The sequence below is a fragment of the Macrobrachium rosenbergii genome, chromosome 28 (genome assembly GCF_040412425.1).
Source record: "Macrobrachium rosenbergii isolate ZJJX-2024 chromosome 28, ASM4041242v1, whole genome shotgun sequence".
In the NCBI taxonomy this organism is placed as follows: domain Eukaryota; kingdom Metazoa; phylum Arthropoda; class Malacostraca; order Decapoda; family Palaemonidae; genus Macrobrachium; species Macrobrachium rosenbergii.
This window is the reverse complement of record NC_089768.1, coordinates 29,257,933-29,284,000: the sequence shown is the minus strand read 5'-3', so window position 1 is coordinate 29,284,000 and position 26,068 is coordinate 29,257,933. Positions and strand designations below refer to the sequence as shown.

The 26,068-nt window shown below is 35.6% G+C and overlaps 1 protein-coding gene across 18 annotated transcripts in view; it reads right to left on the bottom strand.

Moving 5' to 3' along the window:
* The window catches only part of LOC136854167 (receptor-type guanylate cyclase Gyc76C-like), a 467,449-nt gene that overhangs the window by 123,011 nt on the left and 318,370 nt on the right, over positions 1 to 26,068 (bottom strand). For all 18 annotated transcript variants that reach the window (XM_067130442.1, XM_067130444.1, XM_067130443.1 and 15 more), the window contains 4 exons: positions 15,089 to 15,154; positions 13,755 to 13,953; positions 11,322 to 11,483; positions 10,906 to 11,090 (listed from right to left, as the gene is read on the bottom strand). In XM_067130442.1, coding sequence (XP_066986543.1) covers positions 10,906 to 11,090; positions 11,322 to 11,483; positions 13,755 to 13,953; positions 15,089 to 15,154 — 612 coding nt within the window. The remainder of the gene's footprint in view (positions 1 to 10,905; positions 11,091 to 11,321; positions 11,484 to 13,754; positions 13,954 to 15,088; positions 15,155 to 26,068) is intronic.

The following is a 26,068-nucleotide window of genomic DNA, read 5'->3' as shown; positions in this document are numbered from 1 at the left end:
AGTCTAAACTAACCTGTACTTTACACTTTACATTCAATTTACAAGATCTATTTAAATGCATTATTCCATGAAAGACATGGGCTGCTCCAGAAAAATGTCAGTGGTCATTAACACATTCAGGCAGACCTGCCAGACCTACCTAAGCACGAGCCATCCTATACACCTACATAGTGGGGTCATTAGCAACATATCAGCCCTACCCACAAGTAATGTGACATTCACCTCTATTTGGCATACACTAATGCTATCACAATATTAAGCCCTTCTTTTCAAATAACTCTTCACATCATCTATACAGCACTTTCTAGGTCTTCCTTTTCTTTTCCCTCGTAACACTTCAGAATCATACACTTTTCTGACCAACCTATTGTCTTCCATCCTTTCTCTATGACCAATTCATCTTGAAGCAGAATGATCCATCTTTAAACTCATACAAATGAACTATTTTACTCTTTTCACCAACTTATCGTCCTCCATTTCTTTCACACGACAAAACCATTTCAAAGTACTGTAATCCATCTTTTCACCTACAGTAACCTTTTCCTCACTTCTACATGTATCACATTTCTCATTCTTCCAGTTCTTCTGACACCCTATCTCTCAACAGCTACCTCAGTTCTTTTATTCACATTTAACATGCCCACTTGACTTCCAAATGGATAGTTGGCTTCACAACCCCTTCATATACTGTATTCCTACGTTGGCTGCCTTGCACATTCCAAGGCTCTTCCCAATATTTTTCATGTACCATGTTGCCTACTTTGCTGCACCCATTTTGTGACTGACTTCTTCACTCATCCTACCATTGTTTATATTTACTCCCACACCTAAGTCAGAATCCACCCAAAAGCTGGAAGATCCAGATCTACTTGGATGAGAACTATGAGAAGGGAAGCTGGGGATGAGTAGGTTTGTGGAAGATTAAGCACAGGAAAGACATGGGTGACAGAATTTCACGGAGGTCCTTTGTGTTGTGCAATGTTTGGAGGTAACAATGAATATGAAATATGTATATATATATATATATATATATATATATATATATATATATATATATATATATATATATATATATATATATATATTATATATATATATATTACATATAAATATATATATCTAAATATATATATATATATATATATTATATATATATTATATATAAACATCTAAATAGACTTTTGAGTAAACATCTAAATAGATGATAACTACCTCTTTCTTTTAGTATTATAAGAACACTACAAACTATGGTAAAGAGAGAAAATTGGTGGAGGTTAAACTAAAAATAATACAACTTAATGGAATGAAACCAAATAGAAATAAAGAACAGTAGCCCAAAGAAAGGAATGCATATGGAATAAAGGGCTTCTTCAGAGAATCTTTGGTGCCTTTTGCTGGGTGCTGTGCATGACACACTGTACTCAATAACCCGTACTGAAAATGTACTGCATACATGATGTTAAAACTGCTACTCAATGAAACAATATTATTATAAATATATTGCTTAATTCATTCTACATCAAAAATGCAAAATATTTGCTTATGTCAAAGACAATTGTACCATGCTGGATAAAAATTTATTTGCTGCTTTACTTTAATCTGCATTCAATATGGTGTACTGCAGAATAAATATAAATTCTTAAAGGATACTACATAAGTGAGATCAATATAATTAAACAAAAAAATAAGATGATGAAGGTTAAGTCAGGTAAAAGAACTTTTGATCTTGTTTCTACAAATTCTGCTGAACTGTATTTTCTTAGCACAATGAATTTACCTGTGTTTTGTGCCAAGTCATTTCTTTGACAAAAATAACCATTAGTGATAATTCCGAAGTACTGCAGAGCTGTATGATCATATTTATCAGTTGATTCTTTTATTACACGACTGAGTGAAGTGAAAACCAACTCTTTATAAAGTAGGAGCTGATACGCATACCCTACTGTGTAGTAACATCCCCATTCTAGCCAAGTGGAAAAGCATGCTGCTTTTAAACAACACTAACAAATGCCCAAAGAAAAATTTATTAAATATAACCATAATTCTTAAGTACTTTTACAATGCTCAACAGGTCACCCTACATAACTTCCTTCCTAATTCCCCCTTGAGTAATTACTGTTTCAAAATCTAAAATGCTAAGATGGAATTATGAAGGACTAGCCATATCATAACTATAAGACAGGTTAAGTGCATACCAATTCTACATCAATGTTACTGATAGTGTATATTTCACTTTTTCATAAGAATAACATTACAAAATGAAATAGAGAAATTTTTTTTATATGCTATGAAGAATGATGATACTACAACCTGACTACTTTTTTTAACTTCACATACATGGAATCTAACCAACGAATTCCCCATATTCCAAAGACGAAAGGCAACTGGTGCCACTTGACCATACCATTCAGTAAAGGCTGAATGAAATTTAACCCAATTTAATTTTACAATATCGAACTAAAAAATGCTCAGTATGATAACAGAGCATTCACGGAATTATATATTACTTTGGATACAACTGGGCTGTCTCACAAATGATTATAAAAATACCAGCAATGCAGTACCACTTAAATTATCAACAATTATGGCATAATTCAGTAACTTATAGTAAGCTTTAAATTTGTAGAAACTGGTGTTAGGAAGGAATAGGTCATACCATGAACCCCTCCTGTAATATTAGTTTAGATATGACACATGTTTAATTAGCAACACACAGTTAATGTACATATAGCTTTTGCTTACAACTTATCCAAATAAATACAGTGAATGTACATCAATACTTTTCAAAATAAGGCGAAGAGTATTTACAAGTTATAAAACAAAAATTAATGATGTTTCTATTACAGCAGTCATCAAACCATTTTCAAATACAAATATGATTTACATTCTTAAACAACACTAAAAAGTAAACTATTACAGAATATAGCATCTAACTAAACCGACCATGAGCGACAAACAATGACAAGAACAATCATTTACTTCCTTTGTATAGATATGTTACATAACATGTGGTTAAAGTTTTTGAGAGAAAAAAAAAATGTCTTACCAAGTACATCTGATAATTATCTACTTGAGTAGTCGATCTCTTCAACTGAAGGGGCCTTCTGCTCAATTAGATGAACATAACAGTGAACTTTTACCCTTGAAATACACTGTACCTTGATGTGTGCATTTGAAAATATGAGAATGTGCAAATATTACTTTATAACTATTAAATAAATATTCACAGAGTGAAAAAAATTCATGCATAAGGTAAGCCAACATTGTGTTTTCCTTGCATAAAAATAAAATGAAAAGATATATAAATAAAAAACACATTAAGAGGGGCATTCCAAGTGAAATGAGAACAATTTGCAAAACTGCAATTAATTTAAGAACCTATAAAACAATAAATTGAATATTCTGAAGTACAGTATATTTGAATATCAAATGGTATATGTTAAATGAAAAAATTAAGAATTCTACAGAATGAAAACAGTTGAAGTGTATGTCACCATCGATGCCTAGTTGTATTAACTGATATGAAATCAAATCCAGTGTGGCCAATCACCTCATTTAGGGTTAATAAAGTTTTCTGCAACATCTCAGGAAAGAAAAAATACTCAAATATAAATCTGTCCCAGAAGGATGGCCTTGGGAAATGCTGGCCTTTCCAACAGACCTTGTAAAGCCTTGCAAACCTTTATGAAAGAAATACTGTAGAAACAGCTTGCATGAGGAGTACATACACGAGCACTGTACAGTATCAGGCATTTTTTTGGAAAGGTATTTTCAGCTGTTGATGTAGCGTGCAAATCACAAAAACAGCAAAATAACATTAACATCCAAGAAAATATCATCTTATTTACAACCAGCAGAAATAAACATTTCTTGAAGATTTCCAAGAATAGCTGTTCCTTTGATTCTTTACTGTTGTTAACCAACCCTATCTCTTTATTGCCATTCATAGATAATTGTCTAAACAGTAATGCATACTCTGTCACTAATAAAAAAATAAAATGTCTAAACTGCCTTTATCCAAGAGTGGCAAATGAAAAGAAGAGATGAAATAAAGGAATACATCAAACATAAGGATACATTAAAAGACAACAAAGAATGAAACTGAAGTTGTAGGGGGAGACAGCTGGTGCTGGATTCCTAGGGTTGAAAAACCTGCATACATAATTCAAGTTTTACAAAAATGCTTACAGTGTATTGGTGCATGTACACACCATAATCAACCCCTTATAATACTAAAAATACCATGTAAACAAATACAGTATCATTTATTGCATACACAAAGGAAGTAAATTTAAACACAGAAATTAGTTGTTAAAATTTAAACTAACTTGTCAAAGAGACCTTATTATTTGTATTTTGTTATACTTTATCATAACGAACACCAAGTTGCTGGAATGCATCTTACTGATATAGGAATGAAGTGACAATAGTCCATCATCTTCAGAACTTTGCTACAAGAAGGCTTTATAAAGGCAAGCAGCGTAAAAATGCTGTATTGTACGTCGCTCATGATGTCTATGTACTCGTGTGTACTCGTGATTTCTATGTAAGTTAAATTTATCACAGAGCAGTTTACATACCTTTTCATCCACAGCTGCATCCTGGTCATGCTTGCAACAAACCAAACACATTTTAAACCAATTTACAAAAAGATTTAACACCACACTATTTTCTTTCCATAAAATAATCTAAAATGACTTTCAATATCTTGAAAAATTCTAAATGTAACATTCAAACCAAAAACAAAAACTTCTGATCTGCAAAAATTCACAATACATGCAAATTATTATGGTAGTACATTTATTTATATGACACAAATTACAACAGTAACTTGTCAATTCGTGTGTTAGCGTGATTAATTTCATATCCAACTTCCTACAAAAAGTGCATAAAATATACAATATCATATACAAAAACTACTATATAATAACATACTCTAAAATATTTATTAGTGGCAATGTGTGCTTGAACTTCAAAACACGTACTAAAGCAATCAAGATATATAAATGTGTGTATCTCAAAGAAAAATGATCCCCATTAACAATTGAATTTAGCTGCATGACTTGCTGTTGCCCTCTGAATATTTCTACTAATATATAAAGAAGAAAACAAAAAAAGTGTTCTTAATGTTTTCTTTTGTTAACCATCTACCTATGGTCCCATTTAACACACCACACGCATACTCTGCCCTCTTGCAATAACAAAGAAAGGATACTGTATCCCACTAATAAAACATGAGAAACAATGTCAACCATCGCTGTAATGTTCTATATCAAGAGTTTTGTAACTAATTTTTCCCATGAATACAAAGCTCTCATTTTGATAATACTCTGGAATAGTCAAGTGCTAACCAAAGAGTTATCAACAGACAAAGGAAGTCCTGAGTTTTACCCTGTACCCAGTTTCTCTCACGACAGGGAGACCTAGTGGCAGTGGGCCCAAATATGCAAACTGAAGAGCACTGGCAGTAAAAAGAGGTTTGCATTTCATCATCATCATTATCACATGTACACTAATGAACACAACCCATACCTCAAGTTTAAAATGTGTTCCTACAATATGCGCATCTCTTATTCCACTAATATTCAATTACCACCCAGGTGGTAGGCAATACACGGGTCTTATGCAACCTTGTCTGACTGGAAATTGATGAACTTGGTAATAAAACATCAATACATACTGTAGTGTAAAAGAATGTAAGGTATCACAAGGTCTCTGGTATACTGGATACTATCACAAGGTCTCTGGTATACTGGATACTACTTACCTAAGGGTGTAAAAACCATGCAACAATGCAGAACTGGTGGAGAGGGAAGTAAATGAAGTACATGGAGAATGTTGAAATAACTTAGAGATGCCTTCTCATTAGTCCATAAGTGACTGTCTTATTTGAAAAGCACAATGAAGTCTTTAGTACTATTGTACAGGGAACACAGTAGGTCTTTATGCTATATAGGTTTATTTTACTAATAAATATATATTTACCAAGCCCAACTAGAAAAAGGGGAAATGCCATCCCTTCCTGCATTCTGTCCAGAAAACATTACAGCACAGATCATGAAGAGGGCAACTGTTTCTACTTTTGTTTTCAACATCTCTATATTGCTAACAATGGTCTCCCATTTCACTGATGGTAAGCCTGAACCAGCAGCAACTTCAATGTCTGAGGATCATAAAGAGCTACAGTCTCCATGCAAATTCCTTATTATAAGTCATCTATGATCCCTACACAACCCATGGATGAACCCCCCACATGAATAAGCCACTGTGAAGAGACATTTGAAGCAGGTTCTTCACCTCTTCTAAAACAATGAAATCCCCTTGGTAGGATTGAAATAAGAAATGAGTCACACTTCTTCCTGGACACATTCCCCATTATGTGCACATTTGGAGCCTAAAAAATACCATGGGTCACTACTATTATGAACATGATAGTTACTGATGGCAGCATTGCCAGTTCCACCTAAAATGATAATTCCAGAAGGTTAAACAGTTTCCCCAGTCTTCATCTAGGATGGAAACAATGTTCCAGCAAGTGCAGTGAAAAATTCTGTACAAATATTTTTCTGGGGTTCTTCTTGGATGTAGGCTGCATTTTAGCATGTGCCTTGGGAAACCCAGTACAGTATGCTGATATTCTGACTTTAGCATAGTTACAGTTTGAATCATCATGGGCACACTTTCATACAACAAGAGAGAGAGAGAGAGAGAGAGAGAGAGAGAGAGAGAGAGAGAGAGAGAGAGAGAGAGAGAGAGAGAGAGAGAGAGAGAGAGAGAGATAAAAACAAGTTTAATGTAAGGGATATCGATTGTATAGTAAGTTATCAAAATGCTTCTCTGTCAGTGGAATTTATGAAAATATTTCCTGGTACAAAATTCAATTAAATCTAAATAAAATTTACAAAATGTCAACATATTTCTCAATCCACTGCCTCAAGGATAGCAAAATTTTGTCAATGAACTGTGTGTGTGTATGGATTTAAAGTCACAGGCCAATGCTATAAGACCATCAGTTATGAGGCTGTACGCTTTCAGTGCATCAGGACTAATAGAAAGAAAATTTAATATTTTAGCTCCACTTAAGTTGCACTGTAAAGACAACTCTGGCAATATCTAGGCATTACTGGAGATCTATCCAATGCACTGTACAAGAAGGAACATTCAGTGGTCTTCCAGGATATGAAGATACTACTGCATTTAATTTTCAAGAATGTTTCATCTTCCAGAGTATGAAGATAGTAATACTGATGTTGACTTTCCAGGTTAGTTTCACATTCTCTGGAAGAATATTATACCTAAATGGTATATGAAAATGGAAACTACAAGTGTTGAGACTTCACCAAGTCTTTATTATAGAGAACATCATCATCATTACCATATAGTATTCACAGTTGCAGTGACAGCAAAACTTTTTCAGTGTTAAGACACCACATCTGCTGATACAGCTGACCTGATTCAGGTCAACAGAGTGGTTCTTTTGAAAATATCTAATGTCCCCTTTCAAAGATTGTGGTTTGTAAGAAGAGCTTCACATACAATACTGTATTTACCTTCCAGTGCAGCTCTAGAAACACCAGTCTGATATTTTTTTTAAACTGCTGAGATGGTGGTAAGGAAAACAGTAGTTTAACGAAAAGGTATATCAGCTGAAAATAGTTTTATTTTCAAACCTGTGAAGTATGGTGGCTGGCTCTGCCTTATGGGTTGGTAAACAGCTTTCTTTTATGAGCTAAAACTGGAGGGATATTAGAATTAGTGGCCCAAAAGGTGGGGAGTGTTATTTTATTCTTTCAAATATTTCCTGATTGTGTCCTGATTTTAAATAGATTCCACAATTTTCTTGAAACCAATCTGTTATCTTCATTTATTTGATAGTAGCCTCCAGCAAAATTTGGAAATTCAACTTATAAAGTGAAACTTCCTTGTTTTTGTGGAATGCTCACATACTTCAATTGTCAAACCTTGTTGATCATTAGGATGACCAAGATATCTGAACAAATGACTATGAATAAAATGGAATTAATAGGCAAGGACATCACACCAAGATGAAGAATAATAATAAAATAAAATGGGACTGGAACTATGGAAGAGGCATTAATGTATGAGTAAATATTGCTACAATTAATAATTCTGTTGAACACAAGGGTATATGATATTTCACTTAAAAAACCATTCATAAAACACAAAACAAATATATACCAATACATCAAATATCATTCACAATACTATATAATTCAGTGCTTCAAGGAGTAACAGGGAATAGTAAAACAGTATGGATGTACAATATAAGAAATTAAGAACTACATGGTATAAAGGGCTCAGGGCACAGGAGTCCAATTGGATAGATAAGAGAATGATAGGACAATAATCAAACATATCTAACCAATACTAATTATGTTAAACTGGTTGACATAATATCCAATAATTCATCCACTGGACTGTCCCAAAACCTTATAAATATTTTCAATCTTATCTAGTAATTCCACTGTCAATTCTTCCACTGAGTGACACCACTGCTCTGTTCAATAAGTAAAAGATGCAGTGAGAACAGAACAATCGTTAACTTCATACCATACCAAGTTATACTGAATACACTTTCATTCTGGAAAGTAGCAGTATAAGGTAAAATATAGCAAATGTCCCTAATCCTAATCCCTTTACAAGTAAACTGTGAAATACTTGTATGGATAAGATAGCTGCAAGGAATGCCATTTCAGCAAAAGAGACCCCAAACATAAATTCTAATTCACCAGTAAAGTTTCAAGGTGAGATTGGAGCCCATGACCTTTGGGTGACATGCACACTGCTCTCAACATCATGTGTGTTTATTGTAGGTTCATATGTGTATATAGGTAAAAACTACCTCAGTAAATACATACATACATACACAGACTTCATGTATGCATGTACAAAGACAAGAAATGCACTTGCACATACAATGAAATAATGAAGAAAAAGTGTGGTGTCCTAAGAGAGTTAATGTATTGTAACCACTGTATAGCACTGCATGTAATTTGTGAAATTCCTGTAGAGAAATGTGTAAGCTTGGATACCTTGTTAGTTGAACTGTTATTTCCCCTTATATACACTTTAAATCTTATATACAAAATACTATGCCATACAGGAACATCTAAAAAAGCAGTTAGTTTCAATCATAATAATCTATAAAATAGGCTAACTCATGCTAAACATTTTAAATACATGCTAGTTATAGTTCCCCTTGCCTCATGCGGTATCACAGTGTGCAGTGCAGCATAGTATAAGAACTCCAGTGATCATAATTGTCTCATTTCAACATTAGTGGTGCATAAAATATCTCTAACTATCTGCACCTGATATGTACATCCTCTTCATTCACAAGCACTAACAATGCAGTAAGACTAAACTAAATTCTTAAAGAAAAACGAAGACTATTAGTCTACATAAAGAAATATGTCAAATGCTAGTAACAACTGCCTGCCTCATTTACTGTACAGAAACTTGAAGCAACACTGTTTACAAGTCTTTAGAATGTCATCCTAAACCAACCACTCATACTACGCAACTAAGGGGCAACAAGCATGTAACATATTGCAATACACCTGGTTTCCAAGAATGACTTTCTAAATTCAAAACAGCAGATTTTTTTAATACATTTTTAATGGGGCTGAGATGCCTATGAAATAACTTTCAAAATAATCTTAACTACAGCCAATTAAAAAAAAATATACAGCATTAAAATTAGAAACTCATATAGATAAATACCAAGCATAATTGATTTCTATACAAAAACAAAAATGTGTAAACAACTTTCTTAACAAAATATTCTTCATTTTTAAAGATATTCAGTGGCATGTCCATTTGCTTATTACTTTCTCAAAGAATAACTTTCCTATCAGCCAATTTCTGATAACATGGCAGACAAATCATGCAAATTTTATATCAAGAAAAGTTAAAACCAATAAAGCTCACTAAATACAATCTTTGGCTATTCACTCAAAAGTGTGCTTGAAGCTTGCATATAATTTCAAAACAAGTTATTTCAAAACTAGTTAAACTTCTCTCTTAAATCCAATAGAATGTACAGATTTTTTTAAAGATGTCAAAATCACATTTCCAGAAATCTAACAAAGTAATTCATAACATCACTACAAAGACAATATTAGTCCTGAGTAAATGGCCAATAATTCACAATAAAATTACAATAATTCACATTTCCATGGCACATATAGCATCAAAACTACAAGTTCATGGTTATATCAATACGAAAGCATTTACATGATAATTGTAATTTTAAGGTTAGTGTAAATGGGTTTGTCATAAAAGCTACAACTGTCCTTAATTAAAGATTGACAAGGATATCAGCACATGAGAAGAATCCTAAAATTCAAGCTGGTGGTCCATTCATCCGCAGGAAAGAAGAGTATTTCTGTTCGGCACTTGATGTCACATATTTTCACCCACAAAAAAAAAATCAATGTTGACAAAGAATTACAGACCTCATGCTTATATGGTTTTTAAGATATGTACTTGGTTGAAATTACAATATTTACTTTAAAACTGCTTAAATGCTTTTGAATTGATACATGCTATTCTGAACAATTGTGGTCTGGGTGAGGAAAAAATTGTAACATTTTCATTTAGGATGAAGTCTGGTTTTCTGTGCATTCAATACTGAGAAATGCATAATACATACATAACTTAGCATTAAAAATGCCTTAAAATTTAAAATAAATTTTAGCCTTACGTACAGAGTAGGCCACAAGAACTTGTTAAAAGACATGTATAACTTCATAATGTGCATGCATGCATCAGCAACATAATAATACTTACAGGAAATAAAGAGCTTTATTTCAAAGCAAGCATAGAATTCTTAGCAAAGAAATTGTTAGTCATGGTACAGAAGAAACAACCAAAAAGACTTACTCTTCTGAATGAATTTCGATGACCCAAACACAGAGGTTGTTTATTATTAAAGTCCTTTACTTTCTCTTCAAAGGACTTCACTTCCGGGAAGCGGTTAGCTATCACCATGAACACCCCATCATACACCTTCAAGTCGTGCTCCACACACGGTGCTCCAGAACCCATGTGACTCAAAGTCTGCTCATCTGAGGGAAATGAAAAGTCTTCATGAAAAACTCATTCACAGAGTGTAATGAAATCATTCAGGAGGCATTTAAATGGCTTTAATCAAAATCAATCATAAGGAACTAATGCAAAACTATCACTTTCTAAATAACCAAGCAGTGCAACAAACACAATACAGCTGTATTGCTGTATAAAAGTCAGTCTTTAGACTGAGTTAAGTTTAAACTGGGATAACACATGCTATACCATACCCCATATATAAGTGGGCCAGTCATCAGATCTGTATTCTTCCCTATCCACAAAGAGTAAAAGATATTCATTTTGTTCTGAGGGGTTGGAGTTAAATATTCCCGTCATAGCCATCACTGTCAAAATCTCCTGTACTTGTCCTCGATGACCAATATAAACATAAACTGAAATTAAGAAAAATAATTAGTGACATATCCCTTTTAAAAGTAATTCATACAAAAAAATTATATATCAGTTAGCCTGGTCTGGACCTAGAGAGGGCAAACATGAATATAATTATGAAAAAAGTAAACCATTACATGAACATAATTATGAATAAAGTAGATCATTAAAGTATTAGCCAGCCATGCCTCATAACATATGATTTCTTGAGAGGCAACAAGAGCATATAATATTGCAAAACTATTGAATTAAAATGATTGTCATAAAGCTATACACGCAAATATAAAAAAATATAATGGATGGAAAAACACCAAATTTAAAACAATAACTATCAAAATATTTAATATATATTGTCCACAAATGGTAGGATTGTACTGTCTTATCATCATTGCAACGAAGCAAACTTCAAGTAACCTCACCCGTTTTACAACAATAATGTAACCGATAGAGAATACAATTAATTTTAACTATTTCTTAAATAGAAGAACTGTGGGTTTCATTCGCCCCTTCATCAATTCTCTCCTCCATCTCCCCGATGGTTAAGCCTAACCCTCTCTCTGTTCAAATTACCGTCTGAGGGCCTTAATTCTAGGTGTGGCCTTCAAGGATGCCTTCCTTGCCGGTGCAGTACAATGGGCAAGGGAGGAACCAGAAAAGAGAAAGTTGGCACCAAGCCACTTGGGGATGGTGACCTCTCCATGAGGCCTGACTGAATGCCCACGTGTTCACTGTAGTAACGAGGCAGAGATTGACCTTTGCGCCACCTACCTGGATGCCAAGGCGTAATTCCCAAGGTTATAAATAGACCATGCAACAGCAGTCAGAGAGAGAAGAACTCAGAGCTCCACCAAGGACAGATGTCCTTACCTTTGCCTGTCCCTTGTACCCTCCACCTGTTCGACCCTGAGGTTCGGACCAGTATACTTTTGTTGTGGCATTTTTAATTCCCTCCTCCAGTGTTGGCGCCCCTATTGGACGAGGACATCATCATCTTGACGAAGGTAATGTACCAGAATAAACTGAGTTATTTGGCACCATCTGTGCATTCCCTCAGTTCCCTTTGGGTGCCTTATTATTCTTGCAAGTAACCGTCTTGCATATCTTGCAGATTGGCCCTGGCTGTGGAACAATGCTCGGCTCTATCCCATACGCAGTGGCCTTATGCCACCCCTTAATCTACCCCTCTACGAGGTTCCTGTTATGAAGACATCACCGGCGTAGAATATTTCTCCTGTGTAGGATTCATTCATTAACCAGGCCCTTATTATTACCTGCCCAGTAATTCGTCATTCTTCTGATCTGTGTTTATTATGTCAATATAATTAAGAGAACCCTTGAGTTTACGTAATCTTCCCTCACATGAAGAGGGCCTTAAGCCACAGTATTTCTCTTGATTTATTTGTCTACGGAGTTGCCTTAATCAGTCTATTTAGTCTGTTTTAATAAAATACAGTAGATTTCTTGCGATTATCCATTGCCACCCAGAATCAAGTAAGTATCTAAGGCAAATACATAGCATCATCAACCCGATAATAAGGAAACTCTATGGTATTGGTACAGTCAATTTCATCCTTTTGGGTGTAAACTGCATCCAAAGACGACTAAATACTAAATCAATATATATTAAAATAATGACTTTCAGATCTGAACCTACCTCTATAGGATAGTTTGGTACCTTAAAAGAAATTACTGTATGCTGATTTTTTCTCCCGAACTGTTATCACTACAGATTTTGGAGTGGAGTAAAAACTTATTTTTTATAAAAATTTTCAAAATCGTTGATTAATTTTTGTACGTCAACTAGCTACTCTTCTTAAATTAAGAAAGATCTGCCTGTGATTCCCATGGCAAAAAAATTCTATATGTACATGTATGGATAAAAAGTTGACATATTTACTTACACATGGATCTTTAATTTTAAAATGTGGTTCCATATCACTAGCATTTTGAGTTGAATGATAAGGTTAATTATTATTATTATTATTATTATTCAGAAGATGAATCCCATTCACATGGAACAATCCCACTGGGGCCACTGGCTTGAAATTCAAGCTTCCAAAGAATATGGTGTTTATTTGAAAGAAGTGATCGGTTATTAAAAAAGAAAAAATAATTTAACAAATTAATAATTAATGGATAAAATAAAAGTAAATAATGATGATGGCATGAAACGCTAACAAATCCTAAGGAAAGACAATCTATGAACAACATTAATATTCATGAAAGCATCCATCATTCATAATCACCTACACTAGACTGACATTATCACTTACTTCTAGTACTACTTTTCGTCTCTCTAAAGATGACTGGCAGCTTTTCTTTATTGTATGGAATCTCGTGGTTAATGGTCATGTTTCTAAGTTCAGCTTCCATTTTCAATGTCTCCATCATGGTGACGTGATCTTCGCTATACAAAATGGAGAATTTTTTCCACTTGTTATGCAACAGGGTAGCAACAGTCGTCTTGATAATCTGAAAGGAAAAAGTTACCACATAGTAAAGAAGACAAAAAAATTCCAAATGTTCATATGGAATACGGCTAAGCAGGATCTTCCAGAGATGATACAATCCGTAATAGTTACTGTTAAGAAAGGGAATCACCGTTCAAATAATTTTGGTTAAAACACGAGGAGCACCGTCAGTTACTGACACCTCGGAAGGAAAACGATATTCCAGCAAGGGTAGACTAAAATATCTGAAGTGCTCTCCATTAATAGAATCATCTCAGCATTTACCAAAAGGCTTACATACGATACTTGACTTCCTGACAGCAAAATAAGAAGAGTGAGTATGACGGACAACATTAAGCAATGTCGCTATTAAAAATAATATTCAAAGCCGATAACAAAACAAAGGATATGTGTACACACTGAGAAGTAAGTGTGTGTCACAGTCCTTGCAGCTTAAAACAGTAGTGCTGGAACACATTTCTTATGGTTACTCAGAGTGGAATGTCAATGAAATTCAATTTGTATTCTTGAGCATTAAAATCATTGTGAACATCCAGTTAAATTAAATACGGCCGACAGAAAAAGGAATAGCTTTATCAAAACCAAATTCATTTATTTTTGAAGCACGAGATGCTTTTAAATGTGGGTCACAGAACTGGGCTGATCCCTGAATATGTAACTCATAATCTGGAGCAAAAATGGATCTCCTAAACTAAATCCAAAACTGGGTCGTTCAATACAGACCTTGTAACTGGGTCCTACATAAACAAATGTGAGTCATGATTCGGAGGATTTAAATTTCTCTTGTGACCACTGGAAATTCAAGTCTTCTTTTGGAATTTATTATAGTGACTATTCCGACACACCAGTAACTCCTAATGCACCATACTTAAATACCCTTTCAGAGAACAATTCTTTTTGAATAACTAGCAAACAAGCAGCAAGAGCCATAAACAAATAAATCTCAACTGCACAGAATTTCTGCAGAATACCATGCAATTTCATTTACCACCTTCAGTTTTATGCATAAAAAAACACAAACACATATCCACAAACAGCTAAAATAGCCAATGAGCTTAAAAGATACTGTTACTAAAATATATGACGAAGCTGAAATGGAGCAACTGATTTTTATTGGCTATTATACTGATACCTACGTTGATCTCTGAAGGATTTGTTCTTGCAAATGTAGCCAGTTTCGAAGCTCGTTCATCGCTGCAACTCTGCAAGGAAAAGTTTATAATTCAAGTATCTTTATTCTCGTTTTTATATTCTCTATTAATGTGTAAATAACCGAGTAACTTATTCAGAAGATGAAAATAACTTCCATTAACTTCATCAATCTGTTTACTGATTGATAAACATCATTACCAATCACTGTAAAGTAATCTCCAGGAACAATAAATTTAACTATAGAAAACATGTTAAATTTAATATAAACACCAGATATATTCCTTCAGTATACCAATAAACTGATTATGACTGACTTTACAATTTACAGGAAACGACACATAAGCCAAGGGCTCTAAGGTGTATAAACCTATTCGGAAGTAAAACCGACCATTCAAGATTAATACCCTAAAATTTAACCACTACTTCAAGAACAAAGTCCTTAATGAAGAACTACACACAAAAATAATTCCAACTACGGAAAGATGAAAAGCTACACATGTAAGAAGATTAGTGAGAAACTTTTTATAAGATCTTCCCCTTAAACGAAAGCACAGTTCCTTCAAGTTTGACTTTGAATGCTAAATGAACGTCCACACAAAAATGTGGTCAACTTTCCACTACATTTTGTGATTGGCCGCAAATTTTTAATATATATGTGTGGTAGAATTTCCACTAAATTTTGTATCTAGTCAAATTTTTAATACAACAACTACTCTGGTACAATGATGTCATGCCCAGAATGGCTTATATGTTTTCAAGAAAAATTCCTCTGTAGTAATCAATAGTTCTTGTATACACCAATTCAAACGGACGCTTGTAAATAAAATATGGCAATGCACTTCCGTAGAGTTTATCAAGTAAAACCCTCAAGTTTTCTCAGAGTAAAAATCTAGTTTTCTTAATATTGTTTATTGAGTTCAAAAAGCGCTTTTAAGGATATCATTCCTTATAGAAACAGTTTACAGCTTCTTAAAGTAGCTACTTCTGCTTTAAATGGACTTTAAAACTACTTCGATAATACTGCTACCTTTCAGCAGTAAATAAGGTGAACACTTGAATAAAAGAAATTTGATAATAAAACCATTCATGGTCAATATTACCACTAAAACCAGAGGCCCAGGGCCATCAAAACACGATAGCATTATCGTTCACTACCGTTCAACAATTTTAAGGAATGAATTTACAAATGGAGTGTCATACGGGAAATCCCAACTCTTTTCTTTCACTGAAATGCCACAGATAAAATATTCAAAAATAGTACGAGAAGCAAAACTGACAGTTGACAGGAAATACCTCTGATAATCCCTAGACGATACTAAAAATAAAACTCTTTGATAAATTCTTCCTCTCGGTAATAAAAAAAATATGGGGGTGCTAAAAATGTCAAGTTTCAATATCTATCAATTCTTAAGGTGAGTTTCGACAGTAACTGCATTCCAAATGTATAACTTTTTTCAGCTGAACTTTGGTTCCATTATAAAGGTTACTGTTCTAGCTTTTAACTCTCTCTCTCTCTCTCTCTCTCTCTCTCTCTCTCTCTCTCTCTCTCTCTCTCTCTCTCTCTCTCTCTCTCTCTCAAAAAATGGAGAAACAAAATCAACATGCGTGAAATGCAGTTATCGAATGTTTTGCCAAAAAGAAAATAACTAGGAAGTTTCAAGAGTTCGGTCTATTCTAATTATTTACCACCACAATACGAAGAATCCATTGCATTCCACTAAATGATGTTCTGTTCATTTTATTGCAAAATATTTCTGTAGCCTAGTTCTCATAACATTAACTATGCATCGTATTTACTTCTTCCGAAAAGTTCGTCTAGCCTCAAACTTGGCATCTTAATTTGTGGGGCGTAACGCAATACACAGTGCGTGAACATCTTTATCAACAAAAATTACATTTTGAGATACATTTAGAAAAGTAAAGTTTTGGAAACCAAAAGTTTTCAGAATTTCCAAATGAAGACGAAAGGTTCTCCTAAAACACTATACTTTTGGCAAACATAAATTGTTTAATTTGTTCATTTTTTTGCTTCGAGTTTTTAACACTCCAAAATGCTCCTGGCATCTAATAATAATAATAATAATAATAATAATAATAATAATAATAATAATAATAATAATAATAATAATCTTACTAAAGTTCTTACAAAAATTTATGAAAAGTTCATTATATATGTGAATTAAAGCAACTATGGATATTTCTATCAGTTCCAGCAAAATATACTCTGAATATAATATAATACATTCCCTGCAATAGAACAGAATATATTCCCTCAATCACAATAAATTCCTTACAACGTGTGATACGTATGAATCAAATACATGCATCACTTGCCCGTCCGGTATTTTCTTATTCACAATCAAAGTCTACAGGAGAGGTACATAAAAATGTGAGGTTTTCAGAGTAGACATATTATTAGTGCTTCAAGTTTTATCCATTTCCTTCCTCTTTTCTCTTATTTCATTTCGGTGCCTCGTGTTTACCAGGAATATTCAACTGAATGTCGTGGAAATGAAGTTTCATGATTTTCAGCTCTCTCTCTCTCTCTCTAAATAAGGCATGATACCTGGCCATATGGATTATAAGCGATTAACGAGAATCTAGCCTACCTAGATTTCAAAAGATACCACTCTCATGATGATGATGATGATCACAATTTATAACCCCAAGCAACGTCAACGCCAAGCGTATTAACATACCTACAACGGTATTAACATACCATAACATACCTACAACGTCAAAATTTATTTTAAAAGGCAGTAGAGGTCCATCCCTCCTTCCCTATGACCGGAATTTTCTTCGTTTTTCACCTATGGATATTTACTAAAAATACACCACCCTGAATTCATGGTTTTGTCAACATCGTCCACCCGATTCTTCCATAAACTCCTTCTCTTCTATGCTTCGTTCAATCCCACTCCCGAGAACAGAAAAATAAGTATACCTTAGTTTTACCAGACCACTGAGCTGATTAACAGCTCTCCTAAAGCTGGCCCGAAGGATTAGACTTAATTTACGTGGCTAAGAACCAACTGGTTACCTAGCAACGGGACCTACAGCTTATTGTGGAATTCTATCACCAGAAATAAATTCCTCTAATTCATCATTAGCCGACAACTCTACCGACTCGCCGAGAATAGAGGTGTTAGTACTTTCTACTCTGAGCTCTTCGTCTCGTCGATAAAAGTTTTTCTGCAAGTATTCTTTGCTTTCACCTATTTCTTACTGTAATCCAGATCTCACCCGATATCCAGGACTTCTTTTCAAGGAGACCAATATACATTCCTGATGCTCGTCCAGTTTTCACTAATCGCCTGCTCTTCGTCAGATATGGTTTTCATTAACCGTCTTCAGTAAACCTTCATGAATTGAGACACGATACTCTGTCAACACTCTTGTTTGGTGCTTATAATGGTGCTTATGATTAAGTGTGGCAGCGGCAAGTAGATGACCAGTGCCCAAATCTGCTCCTGTGTACCTCTCAACATTCCACTGCGTTCTTTTTGTCGGTCTAATTCCTGCGACTGCTATCTGATGTCCCTGTATAAATACTAAACTCCTTGTGTTGGAAAAAAGAGAACCTCCACTTACAAGATTAGATACATAGCAAAAAACTAATAAATTGGACCTTATTTTCGTTAGCAGTCTCTCAGAGGTCCTTTCCCATTACATCCTCCATACCTTCATTGTTCCCACCACCTTTAGTATTCATATCACAAACAACGAATCTCGTATCTCTTCTCTGGTATTCCATCTATATCGTTCTAGTTCTACGTAAAATTATAAGCATAAGAAGACGGGAAAAACAGATTAATTACTGGGTGTTGCTTGTCCTGGGTATCGATAATGTTGGTTGTTTCAAAATAATAATAATAATAATAATAATAATAATAATAATAATAATAATAATAATAATAATAATATTTTTTATGGTTCCGATGAAGTTATAAGTGGCATAAATACAGGAAACTGAAAACTGCTAATAAACAAACTACGAAATACTGGAAAAGAGTAAGAGAGAAAAGAAAAATATGGGAAGAAGAAGAAGAAGAAGAAGAAGACAGAGAGAGAGAGCACTGCGTAAATGCCTGACGTTTCCCAAACAATACTAACAAGCAAGGCGGCACAAATCAACGAAAACTAACCAAATAGAGAGATTCTAACAGCAACCTAATTCTCACCCTCTCCCAACCTCCACGAAAGTATATGATAAGTCTCCGATACAGACACTGCTCTTACCAATACAAACATTCTCAAGCTAAATATCAACGATGTGTTTACGATGCTTACCAAAGCAATACTAAGAGATTACTCTCAAGTGGTCCGTAAACATATTTTGGCCTCTGTCATTCTGCCGCAACTCCCTCCCTGGACAACCATTTCCTATTCGGCTCTGCACTGGGATAATCTCTCTCTCTCTCTCTCTCTCTCTCTCTCTAAGAAGCAGCCAAAGAGATAAATTTGACTCTCTCTCTCTCTCTCTCTCTGTGAAACGCTGCCATCTCATTAGGTCCTAAGAAGCAGCCAAAGAGATAAATTTGACTCCTTACAGGTCGTGGTAACTTCCCATTTTCGTGACCTTTCTTACCAAGTCCTTCATGACAATATTTTCAGGGTCACTGCTTTTAGTACGAAGTAACCAGTGACAACACCCCCATTGTCGTTATTACAAAGTCGTCAGTGACAACATTCCCATTGTCGTTTATTAGAAGGTCGTCAGTGACAACATTCCCATTGTCGTTTATTAGAAGGTCGTCAGTGACAACATTCCCATTGTCGTTTATTAAAAGGTCATCAGTGATAACATTCCCATTGTCGTTTATTTTATTAGAAGGTCGTCAGTGACAACATTCCCACTGTCGTTTATTAGAAGGTCGTCAGTGATAACATTCCCATTGTCGTTTATTAGAAGGTCGTCAGTGACAACATTCCCATTGTCGTTTATTACAAAGTCGTCAACGACAACATTTCCACTGCCAGCATTTCTTAGTCGTAGGCAACAATGACGATACTATTAACAACCACCGCTATCATTAACAAGCCACATGAAGCGTTTTAACAGCATATGCTGCCGAGAATGTTGGGGAGAAATAAAAGATACATGACAATACTAAAAGTCACTCGTACGGTTCCAAACGACATCAAACCTTAAATAGCACTATGAATGCAAAGACGACGTAATATCATCTGTTTGTTTTACAAAGTAAGATCTTGAAATGAAATTCGCCCCTTGTGTACCCCGTAAAACAGTGCAGACTTGGCGTGTCAAGAGCAGATTTCAATTTGAAGAGAGAGAGAGAGAGAGAGAGAGAGAGACCAGCATACCCAGTTGTTGCGACATCCGCACATTATCATTAGGATTAAACCCATGACACAACAGACGAGGGAGCGGCTATTTTTAGCACCGAACATTCTAAAGTGGCGTAATACTGTCTGAGCTCTCTCTCTCTCTCTCTCTGTGTGTGTGTGTAGAAAGTGCGCCCGTCCCTTTTCACCCTCGAACTCAAGTCCTCCCATCTCCTTAATTACAGAGACACTTCCACACTCTCGTAATATAGAAACATGACTAAGACCGTTAGTTTTACGATTTTTTTTAAATAAAGGATTAAATGTAACATCTGCTGCACGTTATATTTTAATAGTCAGACAAGAAAATAATACAGTAAGTATTACAGTATACACTGTATGTTAATGGCAATCTCTGCTACATAAAATTAACTTATTCTGAAGTCTGACATTAAACGGAAGCCAGACATTTCTTCTCTCTCTCTCTCTCTCTCTCTCTCTCTCTCTCTCTCTCTCTCTCTCTCTCTCTCTCTAACAGTTCTACGGATTTGTCGTACAAATATTCAAATCTGACAAAAAAAAACTAAGAGAAATACAATAGATTTTTTCTCCATACAAAACACCTGGGTAAACAGATAATCAGGACTATTAATATATGATTCTGAAATTAATGGGCATCGGGTTATAACTTCTAAAACTGATCACCACAGTAAAATCATCAATGAAATGAGGAGGCGACATGGGGAAATCAATTTCCCATAAGAAACTTGAATTGATCCCTGTCACAGTGCTGTTCATAGTAAAAAACGGCCGATTTCATTATAGAACAAAAGGGTTTAACACCAGGCTACGAAATAAGAGTACCATTTTGATTAGTCACAAGTTTGTCATTCTTTCATAAGCTGCTTTTCCTGCCAATAGGGGCTAACAGAATTGTTAGGAAACTCCTTAGAAAGTCGAACGAATTTGTTACCGTAAGCAACACGCAAGTCCAATATTCAAGAATTTTTAAAAAATGAAACCTCTGAATGTCCACTTCTACCTTCCGTTCTAAGCATTCATGCCTCGTCTTTTGTGCATGAATATATATAAAAAAAAGAAAGTATGACTGAATAATCATTTTCATTCTGACGGGTCAAGAAATCTTCACACTGGCTGTCACCACACTTTAAATAGCTGAACCTCCTTCAGGAATGCGCGACTGACTTTTATAAATAAATCGTACATCAACTAAAGAAAGAGCAAGATTCACAAACGGATTCTCGATGGAACTCGCAATCAAAGCAAGGCCAATAATTCCACGCTATCCTGTTTGTCATTGGTTTAGCAGAAAAAAGAGAGACTAGTTTTTCTTCCTCCAACCCACAAGCAGTTTGCCTTCCCCTACACGACGCGTCAGATCTCTGACAGCAACCTTCCCTGGTAACAGGAGGAACTATGGAAACGTGACGGGTCTTGCAACACGCTCAGTTTTTCATACCCAGATGGATTAGGTAAGAGGCGGCGGCGAAGGCTTTGAGGAAGCCTTTCGAACTGAAACAGTTCTTTCTTCGCGACTGCGCGCATCCTCTCATGCCATGCTTAAATTTCATGACGACTGCATGTAAGGGAAATTGTCAACTTTTCGTGAACTCTTTAATTTTCAAAATTTAAAGTAAGAAATTATTAATTGTTGAGCATTTCATTTCATACAGACGCTAAATAAGAGCATAACACAGACTAATGCTAATCAAGGTGAATCCTAGTACTCGACTTTAGGAAGAACGCTACGTACAATGCGTGAGAGATCTCTTTAAACTCGTATGCAACATTTTTTTTTTTATGATCGTAGCATTTCGAGCAGTGAAGACCACTGACTGGCGTACTTTTAACGATAACCTGGCATCACAACAAATGCTTCAGTAACCGCATTTCCATTACAAGTTCTTCGCCTTCTTACCAACGTGAGAATTCCAGTATCTTCGTATTTTGTTGTCATCGTAATATTAGAAAGAATCTTTACCTTGCTTATCTATATTCTGCAAAATGTATATAACGAAGTTATTTACGAGATACTTGATCCTTCAAATCTGAAGGATTACTGTTATCCTAATCAGTTGTTTTATACTTTAAAATAAGTGTAGTACCGCACCAGCATTTTTTATTTTTCTTAGGAATAGAACCGAGTAACGTCAGTGTGCCGTACGTGTGGGTGTCAGAAATTTTCCACAGTGGTTCAAGTTTCAGCGTTGCAGTGACTGCTTCATTTTATGTCTTTGGGAAACAGGTTGACGTTAAAAACAAAAAAAAAAACTTCCAAAGAAAAACCTCCACGCAAGATTGGGCGGTCGAATTTCAATGAAAATCCCCCAAACTGACTCAGCTGGAAGACAGCCGATTAAGGTGAACGCTTCGAAAAGCATCAGTCCACACTACACCCACCTCGTCATCCTTTGTCTTTGCCTACCGCCACTCGCAGAGAAACAGCTAAGAACAAAAATGCTCCTTAATTATACCGCAGTCTAGAAAGTATCTGGTCACATAACTCTCACAACACCGCTTCTGTTTACTCCCTCCTCCACCTTCCACGTCTCTCTCTCTCTCTCTCTCTCTCTCTCTCTCTCTCTCTCTCTCTCTCTCTCTCTCTCAAACACACATGCCAACAACGTCAAATCCTTGGGCACCTCATTTTTTCAAGGTTAAAATGCAAAAACGTCTCTTCTCCTACCATTTGCACCTACTGGGCATGAAAGCTGCGTGTAGTAGCCCTCATGAAGAAAAACTACTACAAGGAAACTATTAGTAGTCCACAAATGGAAAAGCTAGCAACACGACAGAGTAAGTTACATCAACATTTTCGTACACCACCGTCTGATGACCTTCACTTCCAGATGCGCGATGACTCCCAACCACAACCTCGCTCTTAACCCCAGACTCTTCCTAACATCCACGAATCTTCAAGAAAAAGAAAGAGCTAAACAAAAAGATTTTACACCATTTCCAAACACATACGTACGACTCGAGCATCAAGTTGATAATAATAATATATGTTAGCTCTAGATTCGCTCGTAATGAAATGAATCTCGTCAGATTATTTACGTGGAAAAAACGATGATGATAATGACGAGAAAAAAAGGAATAAACATACTTGGTCACCTTGATGGTAGCCCTCCAGAAGACCCCGTCTATTTTTAGATAATCATGCAGCCGGGCACTTATTCTCGTCCGCATAAGAGTACCGAGACACACACACATAAACACACGTGCATACACACACACACACACACACACACACACACACACATCATTACAGACTTCCTGTTGAAAGCTTGTGGTGAGATGCTGAGACGTGATGGCTTATATCGTTATCAATATACACCTGAATATTTTCTCCCTACGGCAGGATAATCATAGACTCAAAGACTTCCTAAGGATAAAGCCACCGTAGGTGTGACGGAAACACAAAGGAATCAAACATTAGCTGCGAGCAAGGTGACACTTCTATCTATGAAAATATCCTCTCAAATTATCATTACGCTATTGATAAAATATTACACAACCAGATCCACTCGATGAAATTTTTTTTTTCTCTCTCTCTCTCTCTCTCTCCTTCACCCAAAAAGCTTCCGAAATCTGAAAGGAAAGTAATTTACAGCAACAGATGAAGAGGTCTTTCAACGAGACCGCTGAAATGAAGGACCCCGAAAGCATCAGAGGCTCTCTCTGTTCCTCCTGAATTTTCCCCTGTGCAGAAAGAAGTAGCGAAGACCGGAAATAACAAAAATTAAATAAAAATTACACTTTGGAGAAAATTACGCAGTAATCAAAATCTTTCAGGACTTTCCTCCAGCCGGTTTCAATAGGCTTAATGGGCAGTTCCTTTGAAGTACTTAGTTTCCTACACCGTAAAAACCGCCTAAAATTCCAAAGCACAAAGGACGAAATAAATCACCATAAATTTTTAAGACAGAAACTTTGCATTTAAGAATAGAACATCTTAACGGATCTATTGATGTCCATTAATATCTGGAAAATAAACCTGCTGAAATGACTGACTTCACACTGATAATATAATTTCTCACCGAAGAGTCAAATAAGTAAGCGTAATTTGTTTCTTCTTTCCAATAAACATCTAGTTATTCCTCACAGTTCATGACCACAGTTCATGTTACGAAAAACAAGGATATAAAATGGAAGACAACTATGACTATAAAATGATTGGAAGACAATTATGACTATAAATGATTCAAAGTATTTGTGCATAACACTGCAATTGCCGTTCGTGATAAGATTCGTTATTTTATTTCCATTATCTGTCGACAAAGTTGAAAGCTAGATTGTGACGTCCCTGTGACACGATAGGCTAGACACACCCATTTGCGTGGTTACATTGGTAGCACACCAAAAGGAAAACCTGGAATTACGAGAAATATAATAAAGATTTATAAAAACTTGATCAAAACGCAAGTCTTTGTAGTTTTATTTTCCTTTGCGTGCTCTTCACTGGAGCCAGAGATCCTGTATGAATAGCTGTGTGTGTTTAACTTTGATGTTATCGGCATTCACAAATGGCCGAATAACACGATTTTCTGCCTCTCCATTCTGGTAGTTATGGTTTTATTCAATCACGAATAGACTAACAAAATGAATTTCTAAGGACTCTTTACGAATTATCATACAGACGGAGTTAAGCAATATAAGAAATATGTCCATGTTAGCAAAACGGGTAACACGTTTTGCGCGGCTAAAGCCAATATCCAGACCAAAACTAGCTTCACTTGCCAAAAAGCCGGCAGGCTGAGAGGAACCCGCGCGCGCGCCCGCCCGCCCGCGCACACAAACACAGTGGACTAGGAAGATCATAAAAACGTGAGCCTGCAAGGAGATAACGTTACAGATCTAAGCTGTTACGAGATCATGCCAGTGGCAGCAGTGGCTCCGATATCCCAACAGCAGCAGCAGCAGTAGTAGTAGTCAGACCCGTAACCTGGATTTCATCCTATGGGAAACAGACGACAGAGACACGAAGCGTTACCGAAATCTAGTTTGGGTCTCGGCCTGTGACAAGGAGGCTCTATCTCTCTGACAGGTGTCTCTCGGCGAGAGAGAGAGAGAGAGAGAGAGAGAGAGAGAAGATAAAGAGTTTGGGAAACAAGAGGGGGAGACAGAGATGTCCAGAATCTAGAGGCTGACGTAAAAAACTAGAAATGATCAAAATGGAACGACGAGTTTTCCCAGCTGATGTTACATAATGTCTGCACCAAGCATTGTGTTCAGTGTCACAATTAACCTCAGCGGCTACTAACAACATAAGTATTTTCTACCCTCACGAGAAAAGTTATTTAAGTGTTCACGTTTTAGAGGCATCTGGTATCATCTAGTACATATCTTTACTAACTCGAACATTATGGAAAAGAATGGCTTATTTTCGGTAGACTGCTTTTCTGAAAAATACGTACCATCTGTGTAATTTACGACGGAAACTAAATTTTTCGGGAAATTTATGCAGGCGAGACCGTACTCTCGAAAACGGTACACAAGCGTGTCTAACTGGCACAAGACAGATAGACGTCAAATGTGAGAATTTAAACCATGGTCTATAGATTAAATTATTTAAAACCAAGTTACTTACGAAGAGAACGTACCTGGCACCGTTTCTTCTTCGTGTCCTTCAGCGTAAACAAAAAAAAGCTTGTAAT